Genomic DNA, 25,011 nt, shown 5'->3' with positions numbered 1-25,011 from the left:
AGCTCCACCGCGGGGTCTGCGCCCAGCTCCACCGCGGGGTCTGTGCCCAGCTCCACCGTGGGGCCCTGTGCCCAGCTCCACCGCGGGGCCCTGTGCCCAGCTCCACCGCGGGGTCTGCGCCCAGCTCCACCGTGGGGTCTGTGCCCAGCTCCACCGCGGGGCCCTGTGCCCAGCTCCACCGCGGGGTCTGCGCCCAGCTCCACCGCGGGGCCCTGTGCCCAGCTCCACCGCGGGGCCCTGCTCCCAGCTCCACAGCGGGGTCTGCGCCCAGCTCTGCTCTGAGGCCCAGTGACATAGATCTCTTATGACAGTTTAAGTCTCTGAGGTGCTCAGTATTCCACCTGCCTGTCAGTATCAGTTTACCATCACCGTGATTTAGATCAAATTCCAATCCCAAGAAAAGCAAGGGTCACCAATGGGTGTGTGCGTGTGCGTGTGTGTGTGTGCCTGGGTGCTCGCATGTTAGAGTGTGTTTAACTTCGCAATGAGCTAAACTGTTGACACAAGAGGAAAAACACCTAAACCACAAAAGCCACAACTCACAAACACACATCAGTTCACACACACACACACACACACACACACACATTCCCCAAACCCACACACTTCACAATTAAACTACCAGTGTAATACCTCATTACCAACACAACACAGGGGAGAGAAGATCAACAAGGAACACCAGTCACAGACACACCTAGTCCAACCCAGTACACACAACCCTGGTATGATCTCACTGTTGATGGAAAGACTGACAGAGGCTAAATGGTTTCTGGGCCCATATTCATACAGCGTCTCAAGAGTAGGAGCGCTGACCTAGGATCAGGTTCTCCCTGTCCACATGATGGTATTCATTAGGATCTAAAAAAGGCTAAACCGATTCTAGATCAGCACTAATAGGTCTCTCTGTGTCGTCTCAACAGCTCCAGTAACAACAGGGTCAATATAGTAGAACAGCATCATGATCTGTAGTTTGGATATGAAGGATGAAGCAATGACTTTAAAAAGGTAATACATATGTATCAAGAACACATTCAGGGAGACAAATTATGTAGAATGTGGTTAAAATCACAGAAACGGAGGATAATGTTGACGTGAGGTGATCTTCAACACACACAATACCACATTATTAAGACATAATGACAAGAAACAAATTCCCTCCAAAACAACAACAGCCCAAGTGAGCGGGGCTCTTACTACAGAAGAATCACACCCATCCACCTCACCCCCCTAAACGGCAACCTATTCCCCATCCAGGAGAAGGGCTCTAATTTCAGACCCAACCCAGGAAAGCATGGCTCAGTGTGGCTCTGCCATCTTGGCTCCAGGTGTCGCCCACGTGTTGTGCGCTAGGCTTAATTAGCTGGAAACTGACGGTCCCGAGGCTGCAAGCGCATTAATGAGCCCTCTGCTCCCAAACAACACACATGTTGCAGTCAGAATCGAGCTGCGGGAGCTCTCTCCGTCTTTCTGTGCCAGCTGGCTCACACACACACACACACACCACACACACCAGACACACACACACACACACACACTCTTGCCTCACTCCTCAAAAATAACATTTCACCAGCATAAGCTCACTGAAACACATACACAAACACACACACACACACCTCTGTTCATTAGCTTAACCAGCTGGAACCTCTTCAACCCTCTCCTGAAGCCCGAGCCAGACTCCCATCCTGGAGCCAACCCACTGCACTCCATTCTGTCACCTTCCCCTCTAACAGAGCTCCTCTCTGTTGGGACCAGGATCCTCCCATAATCATTAGCTGATTAGCTCACCTCCCTGCAAATACACTAACTGACACACAAACACAATCTCATATACACACACCCACACGTCATGATCTCATAGAAACAAACAAACAAAAACAACTCTCTCTCAGAAAATGAACAAGCCTAACTTCCCAAACTCTCCAAAATGTCCTGCACACAAAGCACAGTAGTGAACATTCTCTATTTAATTCCACATAAGAAATGCACTCCAACAGACTGGAGGGGAAGGACCCTGTCATAGAATCTAGATGAATTAACACTTAAATAATAACCGGCTTCAGCACAGGGATGAATGGAATAACCAATATTTCTGTGCAGGAAATATTTAGGACAGTAAAACCAGAACTGACACTGGAAGAGAGGCAGTAGGCAAGACTGTCCCAAATGGCACCATATTCCCTATATAGTGCACTACTTTTCACCAGAGTACGGGCCTCGGTCAAAAGCAGTGCACTATATAGGGAATAGGGTGCTGTTTGTATTACTGCCGGCCCAGGCAGTAATACAGGGAGCTACAGTAGGCAGGCTAAAAGGGATGGAGGGAGAATGAATGGGGCAACATCTGGGTAGAGTTAGCCGGGCGCCATTAGCAGGCCCTGCTCACACTTACAGGCCTGAGGCCAAACCACACGACCAACAACATTGGACACTTTATGGAACACAAAGCCTTCACTATATCATCCTGGAATATTCACGGCCTGAGGTCATCTGCCTTCGGCCTAAAGAGCAGGAACCTGGACTTCAAAGAAATTGGAAATACAGACATTGTCATCCTACAAGAAACATGGCATAAAGGAGACGGAACCACTGGTTGCCCTCTCGGTTACAGAGAGCTAGTAGTCCCATCCACCAAACTGCCAGGTGTGAAACAGGGAAGGGACTCAGGGGGTATGCTAATTTGGTACAGAGCAGACCTAACTCACTCTATTAAATTAATCAAAACAGGAACATTTTACATTTGACTAGAAATTCAAAAGGAAATGATCTTAACAGAGACAAATGTCCTCCTGTGTGCTAACTATATCCCCATTCTTTAAAGAATACATCTTCTCCATCCTGGAGGGGGAAATCAATCATTTCCAGGCCCAGGGACATGTACTAGCCTGTGCCAACCTAAATGCCAGAACCGGACAAGAACCTGACACCCTCAGCACACATGGGAACAAACACCTGCCTGGAGGTGACAGCATTCCCTCCCCCATATGCCCCCCTAGACACAAGTATGACAACATAACCAACAAAAACGGGTCACAACTCCTGCAGCCCTGTCGCACGCTGGGTATGTACATAGTCAATGGTAGGCTTCGAGGGGACTCCTATGGTAGGTACACCTATAACCCATTGCTCTTTATGGTTGGGAGATCTGGGGTCCGCTCACCAACCAAGAATTCACAAAATGGGACAAACACCAAACTCTGCATGCAGAATTCTGCAAAAATATCCTCAGTGTACAACGTAAAACACCAAATGCATGCAGAGCAGAATTAGGCCGATACCCGCTAATTATCAAAATCCAGAAAAGAGACGTTAAATTCTACAACCACCTAATAGGAAGCGATTGCCAAACCTTCCATTTCAAAGCCATCACCTACAAAGAGATTAACCTGGAGAAGAGTCCCCTAAGCAAGCTGGTCCTGGCTCTGTTCACAAACAAACAGACCCCACAGACCCCCAGGATAGAAACACTATTAGACCCAACCAAAACACATTGGAAAGAATTAACAAAAAAAAATGAGCAAACTAGAATACTATTTGGCCCTGAACAGAGAGTACACAGTGGCAGAATACCTGACCACTGTGACCCACCCAAACTTAAGGAAAGCTTTTACTATGTAGACTCAGTGAGCATAGCCTTGCTATTGAGAAAGCCCACCGTAGGCAGACCTGGCTTTCAAGAGAAGACAGGCTATGTGCGCACTGCCCACAAAGTGAGGTGGAAACTGAGCTGCACTTCCTAACCTCCTGCCAAATGTATGACCATATTAGAGACACATATTTCCCTCAGATTACACAGATCCACAAAGAATTAGAAAACAAACCCGATTTTGATAAACTCCCATATCTACTGGGTGAAATACCACAGTGTGCCATCACAGCAGCAATATTTGTGACCTGTTGTCACAAGAAAAGGGCAACCAGTAAAGAACAAACACCATTGTAAATATAACCCATATTTATGTTAATTTATTTTCCCTTTTGTACTTTCACTATTTGCACATCGTTACAACACAGTATATAGACATAATATGACTTTGAAATGTCTTTACTCCTTTGGAACTTTTGTGAGTGTAATGTTTACTGTTTACTTTTATTGTTTATTTCACTTTTGTATATTATCTACTTCACTTGCTTTGGCAATATTAAAATATGTTTCCCATGCCAATAAAGCCCCTTGAATTGAATTGAGTAAGTGAGTGGCAAGGGGGCAACAATGGGCATGGCAAGAGAGAGAGAGACAGGGCAGAGGGGGACAGGTAGTTATGAGTTATGACTGCACACACATTAAAACTAAATGCTCCAAACGCTCAAACGGTGACCTCACAAAATAAGATGTGCTTTTTGGTCCAAAATGTTTAAAACGTCAGTATAAACCATGTCATATAGGAGGGAAGAGGAAGGTGGGGTGCAGGGTCGGGAGCATCAATCATAAAGGTCACAGGTACTAGTTCAGATTGTTTAAAACGTCAGTATAAACCATGTCATATAGGAGGGAAGAGGAAGGTGAGGTGCAGGGTCGGGAGCATCAATCATAAAGGTCACAGGTACTAGTTCAGATTGTTTAAAACGTCAGTATAAACCATGTCATATAGGAGGGAAGAGGGAGGTGAGGTGCAGGGTCGGGAGCATCAATCATAAAGGACACAGGTACTAGTTCAGATTGTTTAAAACGTCAGTATAAACCATGTTATATAGGAGGGAAGAGGAAGGTGGGGTGCAGGGTCGGGAGGATCAATCATAAAGGTCACAGGTACTAGTTCAGATTGTTTAAAACGTCAGTATAAACCATGTCATATAGGAGGGAAGAGGGAGGTGAGGTGCAGGGTCGGGAGCATCAATCATAAAGGACACAGGTACTAGTTCAGATTGTTTAAAACGTCAGTATAAACCATGTTATATAGGAGGGAAGAGGAAGGTGGGGTGCAGGGTCGGGAGGATCAATCATAAAGGTCACAGGTACTAGTTCAGATTGTTTAAAACGTCAGTATAAACCATGTCATATAGGAGGGAAGAGGAAGGTGAGGTGCAGGGTCGGGAGCATCAATCATAAAGGTCACAGGTACTAGTTCAGATTGTTTAAAACGTCAGTATAAACCATGTCATATAGGAGGGAAGAGGAAGGTGGGGTGCAGGGTCGGGAGCATCAATCATAAAGGTCACAGGTACTAGTTCAGATTGTTTAAAACGTCAGTATAAACCATGTTATATAGGAGGGAAGAGGAAGGTGAGGTGCAGGGTCGGGAGCATCAATCATAAAGGTCACAGGTACTAGTTCAGATTGTTTAAAACGTCAGTATAAACCATGTCATATAGGAGGGAAGAGGAAGGTGAGGTGCAGGGTCGGGAGCATCAATCATAAAGGTCACAGGTACTAGTTCAGATTGTTTAAAACGTCAGTATAAACCATGTCATATAGGAGGGAAGAGGAAGGTGGGGTGCAGGGTCGGGAGCATCAATCATAAAGGTCACAGGTACTAGTTCAGATTGTTTAAAACGTCAGTATAAACCATGTCATATAGGAGGGAAGAGGAAGGTGGGGTGCAGGGTCGGGAGCATCAATCATAAAGGTCACAGGTACTAGTTCAGATTGCAGATGTGCAACTCTTTAGATATCACTCTTCAGGACGAGCGCGGTAGCCTGGTCCCAGATCTGTTAGTGCAGCACAGCCAACTCCCATGGCAGCATAAACAGATCTGAGTCCAGGTTATGAGTGCAATAAAACAATGGTACACACACGCACGCACGCACGCAAATGCGCACACACACACATCCATGTTAATTTGAATAGCATTATAATTGTTATAGTTCAGGTTATTTAGAGGTTTCTGATTCCTTAAAAGGTCTAAATTACTAAACAGGTTTTCCCTTTTTTCTTCATCCAAATAATGTATTCTCACACAAACCGTCTTTCAGCGCTGCCAAAGAATGAGGTGCTGATACTTCCTTGAGAATAAAAAGTGTTTCGGGTCAGAGAACGTCTAACAGCAGCACATCATGTGGCATCACGTCAACATTGTGAAACAGGAAATACAACCTCCATAAAGTACACAATATGAACTATCCAACAAACTGTCAACGTACTCAGAGCTGACACACATTCCCCATTACACAAGGAATCAATCTAACCATGTTTCTACCCGTGCTTTTTAACACACCCAGTCACGCTGTCCGCTGGACTTGGGCCATCGCTGTTCCATTTCAATTCAGAACTGGCTAGATGGTTACTATAGCAACCGTGTTAACTGTGAACTTTGTCTGAAAACAAACAGGTTTTAATAAGTGGACTGTGTGTCCAAGACTGATTCCTCTTCTCCCGTTGTAAACGTGTGGGTGCGTTTCCAACAGCAAGTCCTCTTCCATCCCTGTTGTAAACATGTCATGGCTGAACTATCACAGTCTACCTACCCAGATATGGGCTTCTCCTCAACAACAACTTTGACCTCAGTTTTTTCCTTTCTGGATTATAGGCTCATAGATAATACAGTTCAACAAGATAACACAGACAGCAATCAATAAACACATCATGTAGTACAGTACAGTGTTGGGGAATGTAGCCACAGAGATCAGACGTAATGCTAACCTGGCATTCTGTAGTAGGGTTTAATGCTGGCCTGCCACTCTGTAGTAGGGTTTAATGCTGGCCTAGTACTCAGTGGGGACTGTATCACTGTAGCCTCTGTAGTAGGGTTTAATGCTGACCTGGTACTCAGGACGGACTGTATCACTGTAGCCTCTGTAGTAGGGTTTAATGCTGACCTGGTACTCAGGACGGACTGTATCGCTGTAGTAGGGTTTAATGCTGACCTGGTACTCAGGACGGACTGTATCGCTGTAGTCTCCGTAGTAGGGTTTAATGCTGACCTGGTACTCAGGACGGACTGTATCGCTGTAGCCTCTGTAGTAGGGTTTAACGCTGGTACTCAGGACGGACTGTATCGCTGTAGTAGGGTTTAATGCTGACCTGGTACTCAGGACGGACTGTATCGCTGTAGTCTCCGTAGTAGGGTTTAATGCTGACCTGGTACTCAGGACGGACTGTATGGCTGTAGTCTCTGTAGTAGGGTTTAATGCTGGTACTCAGGACGGACTGTATCGCTGTAGTCTCTGTAGTAGGGTTTAATGCTGGTACTCAGGACGGACTGTATCGCTGTAGTCTCTGTAGTAGGGTTTAATGCTGACCTGGTACTCAGGACGGACTGTATGGCTGTAGTCTCTGTAGTAGGGTTTAATGCTGGTACTCAGGACGGACTGTATCGCTGTAGTCTCTGTAGTAGGGTTTAATGCTGACCTGGTACTCAGGAGGGACTGTATCGCTGTAGTCTCTGTAGTAGGGTTTAATGCTGACCTGGTACTCAGGACGGACTGTATCGCTGTAGCCTCTGTAGTAGGGTTTAATGCTGGTACTCAGGACGGACTGTATCACTGTAGCCTCTGTAGTAGGGTTTAATGCTGGTACTCAGGACGGACTGTATCACTGTAGCCTCTGTAGTAGGGTTTAATGCTGACCTGGTACTCAGGACGGACTGTATCGCTGTAGTCTCCGTAGTAGGGTTTAATGCTGGTACTCAGGACGGACTGTATGGCTGTAGTCTCTGTAGTAGGGTTTAATGCTGGTACTTAGGATGGACTGTATGGCTGTAGTCTCTGTAGTAGGGTTTAATGCTGGTACTTAGGATGGACTGTATGGCTGTAGTCTCTGTAGTAGGGTTTAATGCTGGTACTTAGGATGGACTGTATGGCTGTAGTCTCTGTAGTAGGGTTTAATGCTGGTACTTAGGATGGACTGTATCGCTGTAGCCTCTGTAGTAGGGTTTAATGCTGACCTGGTACTCAGGAGGGACTGTATGGCTGTAGTCTCTGTAGTAGGGTTTAATGCTGGTACTTAGGATGGACTGTATGGCTGTAGTCTCTGTAGTAGGGTTTAATGCTGGTACTTAGGATGGACTGTATGGCTGTAGTCTCTGTAGTAGGGTTTAATGCTGGTACTTAGGATGGACTGTATGGCTGTAGTCTCTGTAGTAGGGTTTAATGCTGGTACTTAGGATGGACTGTATGGCTGTAGTCTCTGTAGTAGGGTTTAATGCTGGTACTTAGGATGGACTGTATCGCTGTAGTAGGGTTTAATGCTGGTACTTAGGATGGACTGTATCGCTGTAGTCTCTGTAGTAGGGTTTAATGCTGACCTGGTACTCAGGACGGACTGTATGGCTGTAGTCTCTGTAGTAGGGTTTAATGCTGGTACTTAGGATGGACTGTATCGCTGTAGTCTCTGTAGTAGGGTTTAATGCTGACCTGGTACTCAGGACGGACTGTATGGCTGTAGTCTCTGTAGTAGGGTTTAATGCTGGTACTTAGGATGGACTGTATCGCTGTAGTCTCTGTAGTAGTGTTTAATGCTTACCTGGTACTCAGGACGGACTGTATGGCTGTAGTCTCTGTAGTAGGGTTTAATGCTGGTACTTAGGATGGACTGTATCGCTGTAGTCTCTGTAGCAGGGTTTAATGCTGACCTGGTACTCAGGACGGACTGTATGGCTGTAGTCTCTGTAGTAGGGTTTAATGCTGGCCTAGTACTCAGGACGGACTGTATGGCTGTAGTCTCTGTAGTAGGGTTTAATGCTGGTACTCAGGACGGACTGTATGGCTGTAGTCTCTGTAGTAGGGTTTAATGCTGGTACTCAGGACGGACTGTATCGCTGTAGTCTCTGTAGTAGGGTTTAATGCTGGTACTCAGGACGGACTGTATGGCTGTAGTCTCTGTAGTAGGGTTTAATGCTGACCTGGTACTCAGGAGGAACTGTATCGCTGTAGTCTTTGTAGCAGGGTTTAATGCTGACCTGGTACTCAGGAGGAACTGTATCGCTGTAGTCTCTGTAGTAGGGTTTAATGCTGACCTGGTACTCAGGACGGACTGTATCGCTGTAGTCTCTGTAGTAGGGTTTAATGCTGACCTGGTACTTAGGAGGAACTGTATCGCTGTAGCCTCTGTAGTAGGGTTTAGTGCTGGTACTTAGGATGGACTGTATCGCTGTAGTCTCTGTAGTAGGGTTTAATGCTGACCTGGTACTCAGGAGGAACTGTATCGCTGTAGTCTCTGTAGTAGGGTTTAATGCTGGTACTCAGGACGGACTGTATCGCTGTAGTCTCTGTAGTAGGGTTTAATGCTGACCTGGTACTCAGGACGGACTGTATCGCTGTAGTCTCTGTAGTAGGGTTTAATGCTGACCTGGTACTCAGGACGGACTGTATCGCTGTAGTCTCTGTAGTAGGGTTTAATGCTGACCTGGTACTCAGGACGGACTGTATCGCTGTAGTCTCTGTAGTAGGGTTTAATGCTGGTACTCAGGAGGAACTGTATGGCTGTAGCCACTGTAGTCTTCGCCCTCATGCTGAAGATGGAGATTCACATTAAAAGAGACAAAACTATGTATTTGTCTGTTGAACTTTGAAGGCAATTTCTCTCAAAACGTGGAAATTAAAAGTTTTGTTCTTGACCTTTTAATATCTCTGATATGTCTACTATGTGTCTAACCCGGAGATTCGAGTCCAAATCAATCTAGAAGAGTCTGTGTTTGTTAATGTGTGTGTGCCTGCGTTCGTGTGTGCATGCAAGTGAACATGCTTAGATGCCTGCATACACACGTCTATCCATGCATACTGCAGTAGAACTACTGCTAAGGGAATCTGCAGTATGATCTGAGCTACTTTGCGGCCAAGAGGAGTGTTTTTCCAACTGGATCGGGCCGGCTACCCAGCGCACCTTCCAACTCTCCCATTAGAGTCCACAAGGACGCACAGAGCTCCGAGCTTCCGGACACTGTGACATTTGTTGATCTGATGTGATGAATAAGAGTATCTCCAGACACGGCACTTGATTAATTTATTAAATTGTTTCTTCCAATTATTGATAAACATCCACCTGTTAAGAAACTGACTCCATAGATAGATGAGAAATTGAAAAACTGTATGGTTGAAAGAGATGGGGAAAATGGAGTGACTAATAAGTCCGGCTGCACATCTAACTGACTGACTTACTGCAAACTGAGAAACGATGTGACTAAACTCAACAAAAAGAAGAAGACACAGTACTATGAAGCCAAGATCAATGACAAAGAATGATGGGGAAAAACTTGACTACTTTAAAAGATATTATGGGCACAAAGACAAATTCAATTTAAAAAAATGTCATTCAATCAGACAGCTTACTTTTCACAAAACCATTTGATTTTGCAAATTATTTAAATTATTACTTCATTGGCAGTCGTCAAACTTAGGGAGGAAATGCCAATAACAGTGAGCCATTGCATTCATGCATAAAGAAAACTAAAAAATGAAAGAAAATCATTGTAAGTTTGAATTTTGTAAAGTTTGTGTGGGAGAAGTGGAAAAATGATTGTTATTGATCAATAATGACAAACTTAGATGAAAAGCTACTGAGGATGGTAGCTGACTCTATAGCCACTCCTATCTGTCATATCTTTAATCTGAGCATAGAGAAAATTGTTTGTCCTCAGGCCTGGAAGTAAGCCAAAGTCATTCCGTTACCCAAGAGTAGTAAAGTGGTGTTTACTGGTTCTAACAGCAGACCTATCAGCTTGTTGCTAGCTCTTAGCAAACTGTTGGGAAAAAATTGTGGTTGACCAAATACAATGCTAGTTCTTGGTAAACAAATTGACAACAGATTTTCAGCATACTTATAGAAAAGGGCACTCAACATGTACTGCACTGACACAAAATACTGATGATTGGTTGAAATAAATTGATAATAAGAAGACTGTGGGAACTGTATTGTTAGATCCTAGTGCAGCCTTTGATATTATTCACCATAACCTCTTGTTGAGAAAACTGATGTTTTATGGCTTTTCAACCTGTGCCATATCATGGATTCAGAGCTATATAACTCATAGAAATCAGAGGGTTTTCTTTAATGTCAAACACGTAAAGTGTGGTGTACCACACGGCAGCTCTCTAGGCCCTTTACTAGTTCTATTTTTACCAATGACCCACAATAAGCATTAAACAAAGCCGGTGTGTCCATGTATGCTGATGATTCAACCATATACATATCAGCAACCACAGCCAATGAAGTCACTGGAACCCTTAACAAGAGAGTTGCAGTGAGTATTGGAATGGGTGGCCAGTAATAAACTGGTCCTGAACATCTCTAAAACGAAGAGCATTGTATTTGGTACAAATCATTCCCTGAGCTTTAGACCTCAGCTGAATTAGGTAATGAATGGTGTGGCTGTTGAAAGAGTTGAGGAGACTAAATTACTTGGTGTTACCCTAGATTGTAAACTTTCATGGTCAAAACATATAGATTCATATAGACACCACACTCCCAAAAGCAAGTCCTGCAGGCTCTAGTTTCGTATTATCTTGAATATTGTCCAGTCATATGGTCAAGTGCTGCAAAGAAGGACCTAGTTAACCTGCAGCTGACCCAGAACAGAGCGGCACATCTTGCTCTTCATTGTAATTAGAGAGCTAATATAAATACTATGCATGCCAGTCTCTCTTGCTAAGAGTGGAGGAGAGACTGACTGCATCACTTCTTATTTTATAAGAAACAAATGTGTTGAAAATCCCAAATTGTTTGCATAGTCAACTTACACACAGCTCTAACACACACACACTTACCCCCCAGACATGCCACTAGGGGTATTTTCACAGTTCCCAAATCCAGAACAAATTCAAGAAAGCTTACAGTATTATACAGAGACATTATTGCATGGAACTCCATTCCATCTCATACTGGTCAAATGAACAGCAAACCAGGTTTAAAAAAACAGATAAAGCAACACCTCACAACACCTCTCCCCTGTTTGACCTAGATAGTTTGTGTGTATGTATTAATATGTAGGCTATGTAGTTCTGTCATGGAGCTGTTCTTGTCTATGAATGTTCTGTATGTTCATGTCTCATGTTTTGTGTTGACCCCAGGAAGAGTAGCTGCTGCTTTCGAGGATGGTCAGGGATGGACAGCTAATGGGGATCCGAATAAAATACCAAATACCAAAATACATCATAATCAAGGGACAACAACAACGGAAGGAGGACAAAACCAGTGGTGAAATCTGTTGGTTAGCCTCTAGGTCTCTCTGCCTCTCTATTTTTGCTCTCGTCCCTCCCTCCCTCCCTCTACCCCACCTCTTCTATTTCACAGCTCTTCCCTCTGGCCCAAAACAGTAATACTGTATAAGTTACTCTAGCAGCAGTCAGCCACAGAGCCTCATTGTCATGGCTGCCAGAGTCCACACCGCCTGGAAGCTAGCCCACCGTGCCCACTGCTAGTTTGGACTTCCTGTAACGACAAATGTGAGTTTGAATGACCATGAGATCCACATGCGCACGCACACACCTCCTATAATGAAAAATAAGATTCTGAGCAGTCACACACACACGGACACCGACACACACACAGCCTGTATGTTTAAAGTAACAGGGGAGAGAGGGTAGAGATTGTGGAGTGTCCGGTCTCAGTAATGCAGTTGACTGGTGTGTTTTCACTCCTTTGCCCTGCCCACTCTCTCCCTCGCTCTCCTCCAAAACCCATTCCAGGCCCTCTCTAATTTCACCAAAAGCAGCAGAAGCCCAAATGGAGGAATCTGGCCTCCAAGAATCCAGAGAAACCATTTCCTTTCCCGTCTCCCTCTCTCCTCTTCCCTGCCAGGGACCACAGCCTCCGAATCTGCAGCCAGCTCTGGCCCAAAAGTATGAGGAGTATTTTCAGCTCTGTAATTCCAACACACACACGGATGGGACACAAACACAGGCACGTGCACCACACCAAACCTTGTAACTAAGTATGGGCAGGGAAGAGGCCTCGCTAGGGAGGTCAGTAGATGCCTCTAGGAAGGGAGACTAGACGGACATTTTGGGGATGATTAGGGAAAGTACAGAGCCGTGGGGAGAGACAGATACATATCAGGTGTTTCTATAAGAAAACCATAAAAAAGGACAGTAACAAGCACTGAAAGGTAGTCAAATGTAAAATTAGGGTGTTTTCACATAGAATCCTCTTTAAAAGAACCAATCTCAGTCCTCTTTAAAGTGACTCCGTCCTCTTTGGATTCACATTGCTATGTTTAGAAGGGAACCAAGATCATTTTCCAACATTCACTCAATACACTTTTTTTACAAACTGCAGGACAAGCCATTTAAAATCAGAACATGTTATCGGACTTACATTTTGGAAGCTAATAGATTACAATTATTATGTCTCATGAATGCAATCAGACGATACAATTAACATGAAAATATTATCGGTAACAGAATTAATAGCAGAAGAATAACTGCAGATTAAATCATGCTGTAATTGAAAATTGTACACCCAATGCAGGCTACTGCCCCTTAAATAAGAGCTAGAATTGATTTAGGTGATTCTCACCAAATATGTTGTGGTCTTCTCACACCATTCAAACCCCCACAATCAAATACACAGCTTATGATCTCTGTTAGCCTACAGGAGCGAGTTTGGGAAGCCCTGATCTAGTGTGTGGTGCGAGAATAATGACAACTCAGACCACGTCTCGAGATGGTCTCAGTTCGGTTCTCTTCGAGGCTCTTTGAGGGGTCTGAGTTCCTTTGGAGTCTTCACACTGCACAAAAAAATGAATCGAACCGCACGGAGTTCACAAATATTGTCTGAAAGGGACTAAGTGGAAAACATCCTAAGATCAAAACGACACGTTTCAGCTGTGAGAGATTCTGAGAACGACAAAACACAAACACACACAACCTGTGCCAGCTATCTAAATGTACACTATGTGTGCATGCTTGCGCGTGTGGAATACGGCTCTTCCTGTCCAAAGCCTAAATTACCCAGCAAGCTCTCTTTCCCCGTAAATAAAGCAAAAATCACAGCTACAATTACTGTCTATATATTTACTCCACCTGCCTATAAGGGAACATAATTATGTCCATCCTAACCTTAACCAGAACCTTATGCCTAAACCTACCCCTAAATTAAGAGCAAAACACACATTCTCGATTTCATACATTTTCCCGATAAAGCGTATTTTGACTTGGCAGCTTGGCCATAGTGGGAACCAGAGAGATGGTGGTATACTGTAGCTACAAGCTGGGTGGAAGCTACATGTAGCATGGCTGCCCCATATGGTTATGCTTTAGCAAACAAACTGCCGTAACGAAGGTTAAGGCTATAGAAAGAGTAGGCTAAAGCACACCCAAGTTTGGCATCTCGGCTACGGTGGAACTAGCCTGGTCCCAGATCTGTTTGTGCCATCTTGCAAACTCATATGGTCATTGTCATGCCAAATGAACATAGCAACAGGTTTGGCGTCCAGGCTAGGGTTGAGCAGGACACGTCAAAAATGTGCTCCATATGTCCCTGGATGGTACTGTACTGAATGAAAGCTAGCCCGGTTAACAGTGCTTTAGCAAGCAAACTCCTCTAACAACCACTTCACCCAGGTTTGGCTGGGGGTGGAATCAGGACACGCTCCAAGATATCGCCCTGGATGGTACTGCTGCACTGAACGCCTGCTGAACGATGACATGATTTGTTTAGTGAAGTCAAAACACTTCATCACTTCTCACCTCCTTTAGAGGAGATACTCCCTCTAATAGTTACCAGCTTTCCTCCAGACCTGGGTTCAAATACTACTGGAAATCATTTCAAATACTAGATTATGTGCTAGGTTGAGCTTGTCTGGCTTAATGGGCCAATAGACTAGTCCCAAAAGTATAAACCAAGCCCATTTTGCACTCCAGGCGGACTAGAGCAAATATTTGTATAAAGCCTCGTTATTGTTATGTGTTTGAAAATTAGCAAATGGAAAACACTTTTTTTTACTTTGCATTGTTGGAAAAGGGCTCGTAAGTAAGCATCTCATGGTGAAGTCTACATTTGTTGTATTCGCCGCATATGACAATTTGATTTGAAAGCGTTTGAACCTTTCCTCCGACAGAGGATTGTGGTGCAGTGTTCCGTGGCCTCAGCTGATGAGGAAACAATGGCTCAGTCTTACATGAAGAAAAAAACCATAGTTATCTATGAGGTTAGCAACATACCCTGAGGAAAAGTTGAGACCGCTTTGAGACCGGTACTGTTTATATTGTGGCCTCGCCGGCAATTCGCTTCCATCAAATCATGATAGAACAAACAGAGTTGTTACAATGCATTGTGGGGGCAGACACAAGATACCCTAGTGGAATGCATCTTAAAGACCCACTCTATCATTTAAAAACAACAAAACAGGAGCCCCACCACTTGATTTGATAAAAACCTCAGAGATGGGTCTGGAGAAATGTTACCACTTAAAATCATAGATGGAGCTATGGACAGCATTCATAAGGGATATCCTTCAATAACCAATGAGTATCATTCATTTAAAATATCAAAACTGTTAATATCAGTGCCCCTTTAAGTTTGACATAAACAAACAATCAATCTGGGGGCATCACAAAGACATCTGGGGGCATCACAAAGACATCTGGGGGCATCACAAAGACATCTGGGGGCATCACAAAGACATCTGGGGGCATCACAAAGACATCTAGGGGCATCAAAGACATCACAAAGACATCTGGGGGCATCAAAGACATCATAAAGACATCTGGGGGCATCACAAAGACATCTGGGGGCATCACAAAGACATCTGGGGGCATCACAAAGACATCTGGGGGCATCATAAAGACATCTGGGGGCATCACAAAGACATCTGGGGGCATCACAAAGACATCTGGGGGCATCACAAAGACATCTGGGGGCATCACAAAGACATCTGGGGGCATCACAAAGACATCTGGGGGCATCACAAAGACATCTGGGGGCATCACAAAGACATCTGGGGGCATCACAAAGACATCTGGGGGCATCACAAAGACATCTGGGGGCATCACAAAGACATCTGGGGGCATCACAAAGACATCTGGGGGCATCATAAAGACATCTGGGGGCATCACAAAGACATCTGGGGGCATCACAAAGACATCTGGGGGCATCATAAAGACATCTGGGGGCATCACAAAGACATCTGGGGGCATCACAAAGACATCTGGGGGCATCACAAAGACATCTGGGGGCATCATAAAGACATCTGGGGGCATCACAAAGACATCTGGGGGCATCACAAAGACATCTGGGGGCATCATAAAGACATCTGGGGGCATCACAAAGACATCTGGGGGCATCACAAAGACATCTGGGGGCATCACAAAGACATCTGGGGGCATCACAAAGACATCTGGGGGCATCACAAAGACATCTGGGGGCATCACAAAGACATCTGGGGGCATCACAAAGACATCTGGGGGCATCACAAAGACATCTAAAACCAAACAGCCGTCGGTTTCCCCCAGATGTCATTGTGATGCAGCGAATGTCTGTCAGATCCCCAGTGTTAACTGAAATGTAATGCTGTGTGTAATGCTGTGTTTAACAGTACTCTGAGACCCATGTATACACTCTCGATCCGGTCCAATTACCAGCCTCATTGTGTTTCTGTCTGTCCCAAATGGCCCCCTCTTTCTCCGACATATTGCACTACTTTTGACCTGAGCACTATGGGCCCTGGTCAGAAGTAGTGCACTATAAAGAGAATAGGGTGCCATTTGGAACAGCAGCTGTGTGTTAGGATGTTAGGATGAACCACTGCTCTGCTCGTTAATGTCTACTCTACCACCCAGCATGGTGTTAATGGGAGTGGCGCTCCTCACGTTCTCCAGAGAGAGATCTGAAACCTGTCAAGGGGGCTGAGATGATGGGGCTGGGGCTTTCTGGTTTAACTATAGTACACTTAGCAGGTCCTTTTGATGAATATGAGTGTGTAAGTGTGTGTGTGTCCGAAGCTCTGGGTCCTGAGTTCCAGACATGTGGACCCTTCAAAGTCTTACTCCGATCCAAGCTAATGAGCAAGGACCCTTAAATGAGCAAACTGAAAACATTCCAGCAGCTTTTACTTCGGTTTCACAATGTTCTTTATGCAAACGCATCGAGAGGCCTAAATAATTCTGAGTCATTTGAGTAGCAATTCATTTCTAACAACGGTCCCATTGCCAAACACATCCACATACTGAAGTAATAGTCCATGGGGGTGCTGTCCTGTTGTTGAAGAGCTGGAGGTGTCGTCAGAAAGGTTCTCCACTGTCTGACAGATTGACACACCTGAGGTAAATATCGTACTGGAGGGTTCAAACACCTGGACTGGAGCCAGTTATCCTCTCTCACATTGATTCAGCAAACACGCTCACAGTAAATAGACACACACACACAGAGACTCATGTACACAAAGCCCAAGGCCACGTACAGAATAATCCATATGTATCTTTTCTCAACTTCCTTTCTGACAGGGCACCTGACATCAGTCGGCACAGAGGCCTCTGAAACAGTAATGGTGTCAGACCCACACACACACACACACACACACACACACACACACACACACACACACACACACACACACACACACACACACACACACACACACACACACACACACACACACACACACACACACACACACACACACACACACACACACACACACACACACACACACACACACACACACACACACACACACACACACACACACACACACACACACACACACACACACACACACACACACACACACACACACACACACACACACTCTATGGCAGTGAGCTGTCCTCCAGGTATTTACACCCGAGCGGTGGGCGCTGAGCGGTGTGTAATATTTAATCTGCTGGCTAGAGCACGTATTGTTTTTCCGGCCGGTCTCTGTTTACAGATGACAGAGGGAGACTAACACAGGGACTATAACACGAATGACATCTTTCTGTCTACAGATGACAGAGGGAGACTAACACAGGGACTATAACACTAATGAAATCTCTCTGGGAGGTCCCCTTGATGTCTGCTGCCAAAATGTGAGAGAATAATTTCTCAATGTTGCAAACCCTCCTGTGTGTGTGTGTGTGTGTGTGTGTGTGTGTGTGTGTGTGTGTGTGTGTGTGTGTGTGTGTGTGTGCCCACTCCTCAATTCCACTCAAGTCCTCATTCCTGCTGGTTGTGATGGAGTACCATTGGAAAGCAAAGGAAAGGGGGATACCTAGTCAGTAGTACAACTGAATGCTTTCAACTGAAATGTGTCTTCCACATAACTCAACCCTTCTGAATCAGAGGTGCGAGGGGGCTGCCTTAATCGACATCCACGTCTCCCGTGCCCGGGGAACAGTGGGTTAACTGCCTTGCTCAGGGTTGATTGGCCAAAAGCTGGGACTGGGTTGCCATCGTCAACAACTCCTATAAATCCCAGTAAGGAAGTAACCAGTGGTCACAGAGGTTCAAGGTCACACCAACTCCTACAACACCATTCATGATGTTTCCCTTGGTTCCCACGGGTAACCAGCTTGTGTACAGTTCTGATGAATCAATACTTAGATAAATCAGGGAGAACGGACAGTGGTGAGAGCTTTGGGCCAAAGCCACCATGTTTTTCAGCGGGACTAGGATATCTCACCCCGCTCCGCGGTGAAGTTTCCCCTAGGTACAGATCTGGGATCAGCTTTCCCTCAACCAATCCTAATCCTAACCACAAGTGGGGAAAATGCACAACTGACCAAAGACCAGCATGTAGGGGCAAGTTCACCCTACACCATCCCACCACAGCGTGGGGCTAGGCCTACAGACTGACAGGGCAGCTTCCAGAGGGAAGGGTAAGGAGGTCAGCCATTATAAATCAACACAGAGAAGGAGAGCTGACCGTGCCAGAGGTCCTCCATCTAGTGAAGTGTTAGACAGAGACACACAGAGTAACACGCTTTAACCCTCTGATACCTGGTCCGGCAGGCTGACCTCCGCTGACCTCCAGGACAAAGTCACAGAGAGCCAGGTCCTACTCCCACTGCAGGTCAGTCATACAGAATGTATCACCCCTGTTCACTGGTAATCGACCCATTCATTCTATGAGCTCTGTCAAGCAGCATACATTCACTGGATGGATGGCAATGAATGATGGTTCTGGTTAGTTCTTGTGGGTTAGGGGAGATGTGGAGTCCAGTAGAGTGACTTACCTGAACAGGTGTCAGCTGGGCTCTTGGGTCAAAGACTCGCAGCTTTTTGTCCTAGAAAACAGAGGAGAGGAAAGATGCGTATTGGCGTTACTTGGAAAACAACACAGAAGTACTTAAGACCATGCTAACATTTTCTGGTGTTCAGTTCCATATGCCTGTCATGATTTAGAAGAGTAAGAAAGGGACCAATCAGTTTGGGCTTCTGATTCAAATCTAAAGATCTGTCAATATTGTTTTGTGGCGTTGATTTAAACAGTGCAACACAGCATTCTCCTGGTATTTGTAGAAGCCAATCGTGATTACAGTGAACCACTTTAAATATTGAAATAACTTCCCATAGTTCATGAAATGACTGAAGATTTCATTTCAGCAGACACCAATACACTCACTGGACAGTTTATTAGGTACAACACGCCGTTCACAAAAAGGGTTCGCTCCTACAGCCAATGAGTCACGTGGCCGTGGCTTGCTGTATAAAACAGGCAGACAGGCATCAAGGCATTCAGTGGGCAAAACCAGTGGCCTAAGCGACTTTGAGCGTGGTATGATCATCGGTGCAAGGCGCGCACCAGTTCCAGTATCTCAGAAACGTCCGGCCTCCTGGGCTTTTCACGGCGCAGTACAATAATAACGGCAGTACAACTCATCGGTCCTTGTCACGGATGGGCTATTGCAGCAGACGACACCACCGGGTTCCACTCCTATCAGCTAAAAACATGAAGAAGAGGCTCCAGTGGGCACGCGATCACCAATACTGGACAATTGAGGAGTGGAAAAACATGGCCTGGCCGACAAACCCTGGTTCCTGTTGCGTCATGCTGATGGCAGAGTCAGGAGTTTGCGTAAGCAGCATGAGTCCATGGCCCCACCCTGCCTGGTGTCAACGGTACAGGCTGGTGGCGGGGGTGTAATGGTGTGGGGAATGTTTTCCTGGCACATGTTAAGTTCCTTGATACCAATTGAGCAATGTTTACATTCCCCAAAGACTTCAGGCTGTTCTGGAGGCAAAGGGAGTTCCGACCCGGTACTAGATGGGTGTACCTAATAAACTTTCCTTGGAGTGTATTAAAAACCAAAAGTGAGAAGTAGGGGGATTGGTTTGAAGCCAAAAAAGATAGGAAATTCACATGAGCACCACAATGCCTACTCCATCCATGCTCTACCAAGGTGTTCCAGCACACAGCTTTGACCTACTACAGTAGCCATGTTGGTCTATTGTACTTCAAACAATGTGTATGCAGGTTGCTTAGGATTCAAACTTTCTCTGACTATATCACAGGAGCCAAGAGTTACAGCAGACTATGTAACTGGAGCCAGAAGGTGTTCCTGACCATGTGGTCTGAACTGGTAAAACTCTGGGCCCTGTATATGTGGTCTGAACCGGTAAAACTCTGGGCCCTGTATATGTATCAGATCTGACTGATCCTCTGAGCCCTTTTCCATAGAACATCTCAGAGTAGGAGATCTGAGGCCCTACCTGTCCATATTTACCCTACCCCCCCCTTCACTTCACCCCCACTGGCCCTCAGCATACGGCAGTAATCAGGCCAACCAATCAGAGGGGATCCTCTGATTGAGAGGAAATGGGGTGTAATGGGAACCGGCTGTGGCCGGGGACACTCCTGTCCTGGTGTGTGTGTGTGTGTGTGTGTGTGTGTGTGTGTGTGTGTGTGTGTGTGTGTGTGTGTGTGTGTGTGTGTGCCACTCAATATGACACAGGGCTCAGATGTCACAGTGAAACACTGACAGAAACACACAGCGTAATAACAGGTAACAACTGTAATAACCCTCAGACCAAACACAACCCCCACCGAGACATCAACACATAATAACAGGTAACAACTGTAATAACCCTCAGACCAAACACAACCCCCACCAAGACATCAACACGTAATAACAGGTAACAACTGTAATAACCCTCAGACCAAACACAACCCCCACCAAGACATCAACACATAATAACAGGTAACAACTGTAATAACCCTCAGACCAAACACAACCCCCACCAAGACATCAACACGTAATAACAGGTAACAACTGTAATAACCCTCAGACCAAACACAACCCCCACCAAGACATCAACACGTAATAACAGGTAACAACTGTAATAACCCTCAGACCAAACACAACCCCCACCAAGACATCAACACGTAATAACAGGTAACAACTGTAATAACCCTCAGACCAAACACAACCCCCACCAAGACATCAACACGTAATAACAGGTAACAACTGTAATAACCCTCAGACCAAACACAACCCCCACCAAGACATCAACACGTAATAACAGGAAACAACTGTAATAACCCTCAGACCAAACACAACCCCCACCAAGACATCAACACGTAATAACAGGAAACAACTGTAATAACCCTCAGACCAAACACAACCCCCACCAAGACATCAACACATAATAACAGGAAACAACTGTAATAACCCTCAGACCAAACACAACCCCCACCAAGACATCAACACGTAATAACAGGAAACAACTGTAATAACCCTCAGACCAAACACAACCCCCACCAAGACATCAACACGTAATAACAGGAAACAACTGTAATAACCCTCAGACCAAACACAACCCCCACCAAGACATCAACACGTAATAACAGGAAACAACTGTAATAACCCTCAGACCAAACACAACCCCCACCAAGACATCAACACGTAATAACAGGAAACAACTGTAATAACCCTCAGACCAAACACAACCCCCACCAAGACATCAACACGTAATAACAGGAAACAACTGTAATAACCCTCAGACCAAACACAACCCCCACCAAGACATCAACACGTAATAACAGGAAACAACTGTAATAACCCTCAGACCAAACACAACCCCCACCAAGACATCAACACGTAATAACAGGAAACAACTGTAATAACCCTCAGACCAAACACAACCCCCACCAAGACATCAACACATAATAACAGGTAACAACTGTAATAACCCTCAGACCAAACACAACCCCCACCAAGACATCAACACGTAATAACAGGAAACAACTGTAATAACCCTCAGACCAAACACAACCCCCACCAAGACATCAACACATAATAACAGGTAACAACTGTAGTAACCCTCAGACCAAACACAACCCCCACCAAGACATCAACACGTAATAACAGATAACAACTGTAATAACCCTCAGACCAAACACAACCCCCACCAAGACATCAACACGTAATAACAGGTAACAACTGTAATAACCCTCAGACCAAACACAACCCCCACCAAGACATCAACACGTAATAACAGGTAACAACTGTAATAACCCTCAGACCAAACACAACCCCCACCAAGACATCAACACGTAATAACAGATAACTGTAATAACCCTCAGACCAAACACAACCCCCACCAAGACATCAACACGTAATAACAGATAACTGTAATAACCCTCAGACCAAACACAACCCCCACCAAGACATCAACACGTAATAACAGATAACTGTAATAACCCTCAGACCAAACACAACCCCCACCAAGACATCAACACGTAATAACAGGTAACAACTGTAATAACCCTCAGACCAAACACAACCCCCACCGAGACATCAACACGTAATAACAGGTAACAACTGTAATAACCCTCAGACCAAACACAACCCCCACCAAGACATCAACACGTAATAACAGGTAACAACTGTAATAACCCTCAGACCAAACACAACCCCCACCAAGACATCAACACGTAATAACAGGTAACAACTGTAGTAACCCTCAGACCAAACACAACCCCCACCAAGACATCAACACGTAATAACAGGAAACAACTGTAATAACCCTCAGACCAAACACAACCCCCACCAAGACATCAACACGTAATAACAGATAACTGTAATAACCCTCAGACCAAACACAACCCCCACCAAGACATCAACACGTAATAACAGGTAACAACTGTAATAACCCTCAGACCAAACACAACCCCCACCAAGACATCAACACGTAATAACAGATAACAACTGTAGTAACCCTCAGACCAAACACAACCCCCACCAAGACATCAACACGTAATAACAGGTAACTGTAATAACCCTCAGACCAAACACAACCCCCACCAAGACATCAACACGTAATAACAGGAAACAACTGTAATAACCCTCAGACCAAACACAACCCCCACCAAGACATCAACACATGTCAGAAAGAATCAGGGCAATGACACTGACTGATACAAGGACTCAGGTTCTTGTGCACTTACACAGTGAAAGCACAAACACACACACAGCCAACAGACACACACAACCAGGAAACAGACAGGCAGACCGGCATGAACCTTTCTGTGACACACACACACACACACCCCAGCTGAAATCAAAGTTGAAGAAAGTGATTGTTGAGAGGAAGGGGTTCCCCTGGCCTTGCCTTCAAAGACCCAGTTCAAAGTGTGTGTGTGTGTGTGTGTGTGTGTGTGTGTGTGTGTGTGTGTGTGTGTGTGTGTGTGTGTGTGTGTGTGTGTGTGTGTGTGTGTGTGTGTGTGTGTGTGTGTGTGTGTGCGTGTGTGTGTGTGTGCGTGTTTTCCCCCAGCAGTCCCCACTTTGGATGATGGATTTATTTGCTGTTTACGGCTTGGAATAACAAACAGGGGTTTTCCTAATTCTAAAGCGCTGTGTGTGTGTGTGTGTGTGTGTGGGTGGTGACAGCCCACCCACAGGTTAGTGTAGCCTAAGGCTGTGGCATTGGGCCTCTGTGACCCAGGCTTAAGCCAGGGCTCAGAGACCACAGTGCCAGGCCCAGTCCCAACAACACACACACAGCAGGGAAAACACAGCAGACAAGGCAGGGTGGACAGATCATCAACCATCGCCTCTAGAGACTGGCTGCCCTTACTGACCTTAACACACACACACACCCGCACACACCACCCTTGCCAAAAGAGAACTATTCAGTGTTCTAACAACAAACAAAGTCATCTGCCGGAGGGGAAACTATCTGGCTGCAAACAGCTAGATGATGTCAGTCCCATGCAGATGTGCCCACTAGTATAAATAGACACACTCAAACAATCAAACAGACCCTCATAACCTCCTGACAATAACCTATTGGCTTTAAACACACACATGATCCACCCTCTCATAAACACACAGATGGGGTGGCCACACTCTCCCTAACACAAACACAAGTGTGTGTGTGCGCAGAGACTGCAGCTGTTTAATCAAAGCGGCATAGAACTCAAATCATTCTCAAGCTGTTGTTAATGAGTTCTACTCTGCTGTAGAGCTTTCACACACACACAGCCAACCTCCCCTTTCCAGTTGTCCATGGCAACTCCCCACAAAAAACAGTGTCAATCCCCAGTGACTGACAGCCCAGACTGTGTGACATCAGGAGGAGTTGGCTCACACACTGATAATAACTAATAATATTTCTTTATCATGGGAATGTGTGTGTGTGTGTGTGTGTGTGTGTGTGTGTGTGTGTGTGTGTGTGTGTGTGTGTGTGTGTGTGTGTGTGTGTGTGTGTGTGTGTGTGTGTGTCTATTAAACGGAGCTGGATAAAAAGTATATCCAATATGAAGAGAAAGGGGAAAATCTGTTCACCGTTTTGAACGCATAATGTGAAAAACCCACATTAACAGAGGCTATAAGACTCCATAGAGAGGTCATAACTGCTGCTGCAGAAGGTATAAGACTCCATAGAGAGGTCATAACTGCTGCTGCAGAGGCTATAAGACTCCATAGAGAGGTCATACCTGCTGCTGCAGAAGCTATAAGACTCCATAGAGAGGTCATAACTGCTGCTGCAGAAGGTATAAGACTCCATAGAGAGGTCATACCTGCTGCTGCAGAAGCTATAAGACTCCATAGAGAGGTCATACCTACTGCTGCAGAAGCTATAAGACTCCATAGAGAGGTCATACCTGCTGCTGCAGAAGCTATAAGACTCCATAGAGAGGTCATACCTGCTGCTGAAGAAGCTATAAGACTCCATAGAGAGGTCATACCTGCTGCAGACAACAGCATGGGGAGAAAGT

At 45.4% G+C, this 25,011-nt stretch overlaps 1 protein-coding gene across 1 annotated transcript in view; it reads right to left on the bottom strand.

The window, feature by feature from the left end:
• Positions 1-25,011, bottom strand: part of coro7 (coronin 7) — a 252,581-nt gene that overhangs the window by 208,985 nt on the left and 18,585 nt on the right. Inside the window, exon 7 of the mRNA XM_071394783.1 lies at positions 19,025-19,075. Within this exon, the coding sequence (XP_071250884.1) occupies positions 19,025-19,075 (51 nt within the window). The remainder of the gene's footprint in view (positions 1-19,024; positions 19,076-25,011) is intronic.

This window comes from Salvelinus alpinus, chromosome 1, assembly GCF_045679555.1.
Source record: "Salvelinus alpinus chromosome 1, SLU_Salpinus.1, whole genome shotgun sequence".
Classification (NCBI taxonomy): Eukaryota; Metazoa; Chordata; class Actinopteri; order Salmoniformes; family Salmonidae; genus Salvelinus; species Salvelinus alpinus.
Note: the sequence above shows the minus strand (reverse complement) of the source record. Positions and strands in the feature narration are given on the sequence as shown.